The sequence below is a fragment of the Nanorana parkeri genome, unplaced genomic scaffold (assembly GCF_000935625.1).
Source record: "Nanorana parkeri isolate BGI_ZX_2015 unplaced genomic scaffold, ASM93562v1 scaffold81, whole genome shotgun sequence".
In the NCBI taxonomy this organism is placed as follows: Eukaryota; Metazoa; Chordata; class Amphibia; order Anura; family Dicroglossidae; genus Nanorana; species Nanorana parkeri.
The window spans coordinates 1,172,496-1,182,621 of NW_017306349.1; the positions used below are offsets into that span (position 1 = coordinate 1,172,496).

A 10,126-nucleotide genomic window follows, 5' to 3' on the forward strand; every position below is an offset into this window, starting at 1 on the left:
AGAAATACTATTCCAGTGTATCTGTATAAAATAAATCAAGGCAACTGGACTGGCTGTATTTTTCCTTGAAGACGTTTCGCTTGTCATCCAACTAGCTTTCCCAACTCAGAATGCATTTTGAATTGAGAAAGGTAGTTTGATGACCAGCGAAAAGTCTTCAGGAAAAATACAGCAAGTCTAGTTGCCTCGATTAATTTTTTTACAGATATACCATGACCTGGATGAATGAGAACATTCACATACTACTCCGTACTAGATATACTATTCAAGTGCCAGGGTAGAAAGGGTTGGGGGAATGCCATAGCCTAGGAGTGTACACACTATTGTGTTTGTTCGTTATATATCCTGCTCCGTTGAGGAGTGTTAAGTCCAAAGGCAAAGACTTTTTGACTTTGACGGTCACTGTTGACGGTTCCCAACATTTTGATCTGACCTGGCTGCAGCCAACGAAGAGCTTTGTACCCAAGTGAATTAACATTTGGTCTTCCAGGTGAAATATTTATTTCACAGAGACTGTAAACAGCTCATCTGTGAGCCCTAGTTGCGTCCGCCAGCTACTATGCCCCTACATGGCAGAGTAGTAGATTAGGGGGCCATTGGAAGGAACAACAACGAACAATGGGTGAGTCGAATACCTTCTGCACCCGGCCACCACAATCTGACCCGGGCTACAGCCAGGTCAGGTTCACGTCAACAGTCTTGTTATCATATAGGCTTCGCCGCCAGGAGCCTCTGGGTCCGCCTCCTCCCTTGCTACCCTTGGGGATCCCAATCTATTCCATTATGTTGAAGTCCCAAGTGAATTAACATTTGGTCTTCCAGGCGAAATATATATTTCACAGAGACTGTAAACAGCTCCTCTGCGAGCCCTAGTTGCGTCCGCCAGCTACTATGTCACTGCATGGCAGAGTACTAGATTAGGGGGACATTGGAAGGAACTACAACGCACAATGGGTGAATCGAATACCTTCTGCACCCGGCCACCACAATCTGACCCGGGCTGCAGCCAGGGCAGGTTCACGTCAACAGTCTTGATATCATATAGGCTTGGAGCCTCTGGGTCTGCCTCCTCCCGTGCTACCCTTGGGGATCCCAATCTATTCCATTGTGTTGAAGTCCAATAAACGCAGTTCAGGTGTCAAGATTAAGATTCGAAAATTGGCTGCTCGGCATGCGGCTTATCCATTTGATTTACGCACCTGAAAGTCTTGGCAGCGAAAGAGTGCCAGCCAAGGAGCCCGTAAAGTGTGATTCTCATTACAATCAATCCATCATTTGCATAATTATTCAACCTTTTCCGCACAAGTATGACATAATTATGCCGAGTTTTCAGCTAATTACTGCGCTCTGTTTTTCAGCTGATCACCGGTTTATTTGAAGAACATTGTATGTCATGAAATATAGCCGTTAAATGTCAGAAACGCAGAAGAAAAAATGTTGTTGCCTATTGAAAGGCGTCGTTGTGTAATGTACAACACCATAGGGCGTCTCTAGCCTGGGGGGGGGAGTCCATTATGAGGGGTGTTTGAAAAGAGAGCTCTTATATTCAGCGTTTCGGTTTAACGTCGCTTCGGACGTGGACATCCTATAGGAAAGGATAACACGAAGCTTAAATCTGTTTTATTTTCTTTAGGGCCGTCATTAGCAAATATGCATTGCCAAGTGACAGTCGGGCCTGGGAGATCCTCTGCCGCATGAATACAGCTGTTGATGGTCTCTGTTTGCCAAAATAAATATTTCGCCTGAAAGACCAAATGTTCATTCACTTGGGTACAAAGCTCTTCTTGTATAAGGAAATTCGGTGTAATTCAGAGCTACGGAACAGGATATCAGCAAAGTACTTATGAGGTGTGCATTATAATCATGGACATCAATTGGGGGGGGGGGGGGGTCAAGGAAGGGACTGAGGGCCCTTGATGTAAAGAGGTACAGTTGCCTCCTTTCCCCATCACCTGTCACTCTAATATCCTCATGACACCACAAAATTAGCAGGAAAGAAACAATCCTCCTATTTGGAACAGCAAGATAGCTTAATCTTGGCACCTGAGCTGTGTACATCGTGTCTTCTCATTGGCTGTGAATCAAAGGCCAGAGAGATTGGCTTGCTGCTGTGCAGTGACACTGGCTATGTGGTGCTACATAGCTAATAAAGTGAGGGGTAAAAATGTATATATGGATGATGTCAGTGAATGGTTGTCCTGGGGGGGTGGTGGTTGGTGGGGATAGATGGATCATGTCAGTGAATGGTCATTCCCGGGGACGTTTGCTGTCAGTGAATGCTCGTTGTGGGATATATGGATGATGTCGTGAATGGTCATCCTGGTGGTGGTGGTGGGGATAGATGGATGATGTCAGTAAATGGTCATTCTGTGGACGTTTGCTGTCAGTGAATGGTCATTCCGAGAACATTTGATGTCAGTGAATGGGCTATATGGATGATGTCAGTGAATGGTCATCCTGGAGGTGGGGGGGTTGGGGGGGATAGATGGATGATGTCAGTGAATGGTCGTTGTGGGAGGGGGTTGTGGGTGATCTTCCGGTGGATGATCATTACCTCTGGATCCAGCAGCCTCAGACTGCCACATAGGGATGGCCCAGCATGTAGATGCCTGCTGCACACCATACAGCCTTATGACTAGTGATAACGATGTAGGTGCTTAAGGTGACCCCCCCACAGATGGCGCTGTTCAGTTCCTCTGGAATATGAAGATCGGTCACCAGCTCTTAATAGCTCAATGTGCAAGAAAAGTTATTTTATTGCAAAATTGCGTCACATAGGTCTATAAGCCGGCTCATAGACCTATGTGACGCAATTTTGCAATAAAATAACTTTTCTTGAACATTGGATTATTGAGTGCTGGTGACCGATCTTCACATATCCTAAATGGGGCACCAAATCATTCCTTTTTCTATAAAAAAAATTTCTTTTAAGTTTTTTTTGCTTTAGCTATAATATAAGTCCACTCATAGAGATCCCGAACCATGCCCTGATATGCCCATATGCTGCCCGAACGATAATCGGTTTTGCTAAAGCCGACCTTTGCAGGTCAAGAAATGAAGAATTTCTTGACTTTTTTACCAAACCGAGCTGATTTACATATATTGTTGTTGTATATTGTACAGGCAGTCCCAGGGTTGCGAACAAGATAGGGACTTTAGGTTTGTTCTTAAGTTGAATTTGTATGTAAGTTGGAACAGGTAAATTTTTTTAAGTGTTACTTCAGCCCCAATTATTATTTTTTTTAGTTTTGGATAGTATAGGGAAGGGTTAACCCTCTGTAAAGTTTGTGTTGCTGTGTGCGCCCCTGTTCAGAAGATTTCACCTCGCTCTCTGTCCCTGTGACAATTGGATTTTGAAAATGTTGGGTTGTCATGGAAACAAGGATTGGTGATAAAGCTTCAGTGGAGACACCATTTTCCCCATGATCACTCTTACAGGAGGGAATTTCCCTTCCTACTTGTAGATTTCCTTTCACTTCCTGTTGTCTCAAGGACAGGAAGTGAGATTAAATCATTCTAATGAGGATACAGACAGCAGTAAAAACCTTACAGTGACCCCTCGTCTGCACGTCTCTTAACAAGAGCCAACTTCCTGTAATGTACGTACAGTACTACGAACCAGACCCAAAAAGGTGGGCACTCCTCGTCAGCACGGTAGCATTACAACTACCCCTGCTGTACAGTAATAGCCTCCGTTTGTAAGTAGGAGTCGTATGTAAGTCGGATGTATGTAACTCGGGGACTGCCTGTATCAGTTTTCTAAAACCCCGACCTTTGTAGGTGAAGAAATCAAGACTTTCTTGACTTTTTGCCCAACCGAGACGGTTTTCATTTATTGCTATTGCACAAAAAAACTTTTTAGCCTTTTTTTTTCCAATGGGAAGACATTTTGTTTCCCGTTTAAAATTTGAAGCCTTTGTTCCAGAAGAAACCTATTATTGTGATGTCATCAAAATGGAAAATATTCAAATATCTGATGGACATCGCACATTGAAAAAAAAAATCATGTTTGACATATTTCAAGAATCGAAGAAGTGGAAAGATCTGGCAAATTGCAGGTGAGTACAACGGGAGAATGGTAGAGGGAGAGGACTATCTTGTACTTTCAGCTGTTAGAATTGATTATTTTCTGCTGAGGGATCTCATCCTCAAAGACCAACCGCCATAAGCACAATCCACCGCGTATACCAAATGGAAATGTTCACCGTAACTTTCCGTTTCACATTCATTCCAGTTTGCGGATGTCCTCTCGGTGGCGGCAGTTGGTGTTCAGTAAAAACAAAATGCAAGGAGGTGACAGCTTCACTCCGAGAATGGGGTAGCTTTGACTTTAAACCTTTGTTATAATTTAATATTAATAATAAACCCACTCGTGTCATTTATTGTGGTCCTTATCTGCTATCCAAGAGTCTCCAGCATTGGCCTGGCTGCTTCTCTGTCAACAGAACCAAAGACAGCAAATAACAGATATCGCCTCCTTTGCCGGGTGTCCTTCTCTGCCGAGTCCTCTACGCACCCCTGGCGTAGAGGGCAGCACGTCGTCTCCAATAGCAGAAGATGCCGCTCAGTATTGAAATAGGATTACCTGCCGGGAGAAACAGTACAGTTTAGCGATCACCATACTGGTTACATGGGTTGGAAAAAAAGGCAACAAGTCCATCTAGTTCAACCAAAATTTATGAATACAAAACCGGCATCTTCAGAACTCAATGTTGACCCGCAGGAAGGGGAAAAAAAACTTTATAAAGCCCGGTCCAATTTGCTCCAACAAGTTTAAAAAAAAAATCCTTTCAGATCTCCTAAGTCAATCAGATACTCAATGGGTCAACATTCTGGAGTGCAATTACTTATAAATATTAATAGCCAGTTATATTTGGTGCATTTAGAAACAAATCCGTCCTATTTTAACACAATCTATTGAGTTGGCTGAGCTAGAACTAGCTTCTCTGGAAGTCCATCCCAGATTTGGGATGAGCTTCGGGTTTGGGTCGACCATGAGTTTGACTTGAACCCAAGCTGTTCACAGGTAGCTGAAGGGGAGAAAGATTTGGCCAGTACACCCACCCGCCGGACCTCTGTCTGAGTCCTAGCAACCAATTATCCTATGCGACTCGCGCAGTGTCATTGGTTGACTGGTGACTGAGCCATATAGTGCCATTGCTTGCTAGGTTACAGGTGGGTGCCACCATAAAAACCTATGAGGCTGTGGGGCCAGCAGCATCCTAACACAGTGTCATTGGTTGACTGGTGACTGAGCCTTATAGTGCCATTGCTTCCTAGGTTACAGGCAGGTTCCACCATTGCAACCTGAAGCTGTGGGTCTATCAGCATCTTAGCCATTAATAATGCTGTCTGGCGGCCTCACAGCTTTATTGGTAATTATGGTGCCCCTTTCTGTATCCTAGCAACCAATAATGCTATGTGATCCAGCTGCTATTGTCCTAGCAACCAATGGTATCATTGGTTGTTAGGACACAGGTGGCCCTTGGTTTGGTTTTCTTGGCCCAAGCGGCCATTTTGTTTAATACTATTTCACATTTTCCCATCTTTCCGCATTCTTGGGTTAAACCCCTTTCTCCCTCTCCCCTTCCTTAGATATAATACCAAAAATTAGATCTCAGATGCAACACGCTTCTGCATTACACTGCCTGGCTCTCCGATGCCCCAGGAAGTGTCTACGTACAACAGTCCCCCAGCGCCTGTTCTCCAGTGCATAAGCCAGACACTGCAAACTCTATGGAGATGGATAGGAGAGCTGAGCTAGGCAAGTTTTCTTTCTTCCCCAACCCTTCCTAAGCTCGCTTACCTTTGCTTTGCTCTTCTGCTGCTCTGTACATGTCAGGAAGCAAGGGGTGTTACCTCTGTACGGGGACAACGGGCACGGCGCGGGGCACGGGTTCCCCTCCAGCCTGGTAGAACCCCTGGTGCCCGAGTTGCGGGAGCGCATTCGCGAGTCGCGCGCGTATCGTTCCTGCGCCATTAGGGGGTATCAGGTGTGGGCCTTGCTGAGGGAGGTTCCCAGCACACACCTTCCATCTCTCTCGCCTGCCATTGGCTCCCGGGGAGGGAAGCCTCCTGGTTGCCTCAGTGACCGAGGGGTGGTCTTACATCCCCTGGTTATAAAAACCTGGCCTGAGCTCTGGCTTGTTGCCTAGCCTCTCTGTTGGATCCTATCGTTACCTGTTACTCCCCTTCGTTTGCACTTCCTGATTACTGAACCCTTGGACTGTCTATCGCCTCTGAACCATCGCTGCCTGCCTCGACCCGGACTGGACTTCGACTACTCTCTTGGATTGCCCCTTTTTGTACTTCACTTCCGGACTCATCGGCCGCTTCCTGCCAGTGGGTTCCTTACCACGCTGCCAGCCCGCTGGTACGTCTGACAGTACACTGGCAGAAGATGAAGGAAATGCCCTTAACCTCCAGGTGTGGACTAGCATATCTGTGAAGGTTCTCATTACATAGGTCATGGTATAGCTAGTAGTAGCAGTCACATTCAACTGGACTTATTCTGCAATGTTGATGTTTCATAGCTTCTCCAAGCCACTTAAACTGAAGAAGCAGCTTCAAAAAGCTATGAAACGTCTTCGACATTCAGAACAAGTGCGCTTGAATGTCACCAGCGACTACTACTACTAGCTATGGAGGAGCATGTGACTTACTCCGTGGGACAGCACCAGGCCTCCGAGTGCCATCACATTGGGGAGTCCATAGCCCCTTGCAAGCTCCAGCTCCAGGAATTACACAGTGTACATTGATTTCAAGTGAAGGGTGTACATGGCTCGGATAAGAGAGTTGACGCTACGTACCTTGTCTCCTCTGTTGGACAGTGTTGCTTCCATGTCACTTTTAAGATGCACTGGAGGAGCAGCGTAGGGGAGTCTGCAGTGCACCTGCCCACACTGTACCTGACCTGCACAGCAACGTAGAACAATCTCAGCAAAAATCAACAAAACGGGTTGGTGCTTTACATAATAGTGTAATATAATAATAGGACGCGGGTTGAAAGAAGGTCAATTATCATCAAGATCAATGAATTTGTATAAAGTGTCATTCTGTCTAGAAGAAAGCAAAATAAACTCAAGTATGCTTCTGCTGATCAGGAGTTAAAAAGTGAAATTCAGTGCTGCTCCTCTTCTGGGTTGAATGATGCACGGCATCATACAAACCATTTCCTTAGGGTGTCAAGGCTCCACCCCCATGCCGCTCCCTGCAGCATAGACTCAAGCGAGAATGCTGCAGGGAGCGGCATTGTGTAATGATGTGGTGAATGCAAAGGAGCCATATAACAGCCATATAAAACATGTACCTTGATCAACGCATAGCACCATGTTTGATTTCTGCCTTGTCCAGCAATCAGCAGTGGAAACTGCCGGCCATTTACCACTCCATTACATAATTTGGGTATTTTACTTTTTTAATTATTTTATTATTTTGTACTTATTTTTCACTTAACCTTATTGCTATCACACAGGGGTTAGCAAGCCCCTGCGTGAAAGCATTTGGAGGTGACAGGTTATCTTTATTGAACCTGTCACCACCAATACAGGAGTTTATAGCACAGCACTGTGCTGGCTCTCCTGTGAGAGCTGAGAGGGGAAGGCTGCGAGTGCAGCTCTCCCCTCTTAGACCCCGTTCACATTGAGCACTCCTCAGGCGCCTTAAGCACATATATTTAAGCATTTTATTTATTCTTTATTTCTTTTTTTACTTTATCACTATTTTTATTTTCTTTACTTTTTTTAATTGTATTTATCTTATTTTATTTTACTTTTCATCATTTTTATTGAATTTTTTTTTTTACTTTTTATCATTTTTTTATTTTAATTATTATTTCTTATAACCGCGCAATGTCGCGCTCCAATGCAATCCAATGGGGCAAAGGGTCCTGCTGTCGCAGGTCGTGTGTCGCGATAAATCGCTCAATGTGAACGGGGTCTCACTGTTTACACGGAGCAGAGCGGAGATCAGACGTTCTCCGTTCTGCCCCCCACTTTCCATCCTGAACTTTACTTTGGTTCCCAGTCCCCCAGAAGAGGGGGGGACACTGTAAACCACGGCAGATAGTAAGGCAGCCAGTGGGCAGAGAGGCAGCCGGAGGTAGCGGTGGACCATGCGTGGGGGGGGGGACTGGGGGGGGACTAGCAGGCTTATTACAAGTGATCTCAGCGGCATCGCTGGGATCACTTGTACTAAAACACCGACTTCCCCGCCCTACATTTAGCCTTGTTTCCCTCAAGCAGGGCTAAATGTAGAATAAAAATACCCACCTGCGCCCAGAACTGCATGTCCTGGCCGATAGGATTTTAAAACCCCTGCCTAGGCTCGTGTGCCACCGAAGGGGCCTCTGCGTGCCCTCTGTGGCACGCGTGCCATATGTTCTCCACCACTCTCCTAGACTCACAAGAAGTGGCGCAATGATGCTGGTAGCAAATGATAGAGAATGCGGGCGCAGCACAGCACTAGAGCATGGAGACAGTGAGTAGTACTTGGCCATGGGGAAAAAGAAAGGAATTGTAAATGGGCTTTGAGTGTTCCTAGGTCAGTTCCCTGTTCATTGAACAGAATGATGATACTAATTAATTGTCCAATCAGGAGGGTGGAGGCAGTGGTGACATAAGAAGCTGAATTGCTGACCCTTATAGATAAATGGCTTCATTAGGCACTACCAGAGTCAACTGTCTGACTAAGTAAAGTGCAAAATGGGTTCAACTCATAGTTACATAGTCAGTCAGGTTGAAAAAAGACACAAGTCCATCGAGTTCAACCTATAGAGGTTGAACTCATGGTTGGCCGTACAGAATTACAAATGATCTGGCATGAATTTTATCTGTATAACTTATTGTTTGCCGGGAGCTTTGCTTTCTGGTTTACTGCTTCCCTTTACATCATTATAGTGGGATAGAATCATTACTTACTTTCTATATATCCATGTAGTGTGACCATCCTAGCTCTTTCCGGACTGTTGAAGGGGGAGAAGTGAATGTCATCTGACAGGGAGGAGGTGAGACGATTTGGGTTCGACCCCGGCGGAGGTCCTGCATGCTGTGGGGTGTGCTTTTTATGTCGCGCTCTGCAGTTCTGAAACCAAACCTGGAGAACGCAAAATTACATTGAGGACACATTGGACGGTAAATGAAGCAATAAAACATTGAGCAGGACACATTTTGATATGCAGACTGAAAAATAAAGACTCAACATCCATTGTAATTGCAGTTGGCCAAACGGGCATAAAGGAATGACTCCCTTTGCTCCATGTAATGTCCTACAATGATTTAGGTATTTGTGTTGGAATGAGACATGGAGATACCTTCTGAAGAAGGCTCTGCCATGTTCTTCACTGGTTCGGTGTTGGGTTTTTTGGTTACTATTGCCCATCTCATGTATCAGGTTATACTTTCATGTTTGTCCCAAGGTCTACTCCTTATATCCAATGGCTTCCATACATTGCACTGATGTTGATGGCCAACACATGTCAAAGAGCTGTATGCAATTTGGGATAAATGGTTCTACAATATCAGGCTGGATCTGTACTGGAAGTCAAACGGTTGTGGATGTAGAGTTGGTCAAAAGAATACCAGGAAGTCAAACAGAGTCTGCGGAAGGTTGGGAACCTTTGGCCTGGGAGCCAGAGGTACCGTGCACCCCCAGCATCCCTACCCAAACCAGGGGTGTCCCGAGGCCAGGTGTCACCCGGAGCAGATACTGGGTGACTCTCCGTCGCGACATTATCACGCATGCGCGTGACATCACCACACGCGATTACGTCATCGCACGTGTACGGTTATCTTTTGGATACCTGCCTGCGGCCATCTTGGTGATGGATGCCGGCAAAGCGAGGAGGAGACGTTCACCCGGCGGGATAAGGTATGCCGCCGGGTCCCCTCCTCTCTCTCCTGCAACTGTCAGGCTCTCGGTCCATGACCAAGTGCCCGACTTTTCAGAGGGGGTGACACCAAAATGACTGTCACCCTGATTCGGGCCGCACCCCCCTTGTGACGCCACTAACCCAAACCCCCTTGGCAAGGTGCATCGTCAGCCCTATCCTTTACAACCTAACCCTCGCCCAGTAACATGCACAACCAGACGCACCCCCCCCCCCCCCCCCCCCCGGCGTAAAAAAAAA

At 46.0% G+C, this 10,126-nt stretch overlaps 1 protein-coding gene across 1 annotated transcript in view; it reads right to left on the reverse strand.

Moving 5' to 3' along the window:
* Positions 1-4,330: 4,330 nt before the first annotated feature.
* The window catches only part of LHX6 (LIM homeobox 6), a 66,836-nt gene continuing 61,040 nt past the window's right edge, over positions 4,331-10,126 (reverse strand). The window contains exons 7-9 of the mRNA XM_018576985.1: positions 8,919-9,093; positions 6,810-6,913; positions 4,331-4,585 (exon numbers count right to left, since the gene is read on the reverse strand). Of these exons, the coding sequence (XP_018432487.1) occupies positions 4,565-4,585; positions 6,810-6,913; positions 8,919-9,093 (300 nt within the window). The 3' untranslated portion in view covers positions 4,331-4,564. The remainder of the gene's footprint in view (positions 4,586-6,809; positions 6,914-8,918; positions 9,094-10,126) is intronic.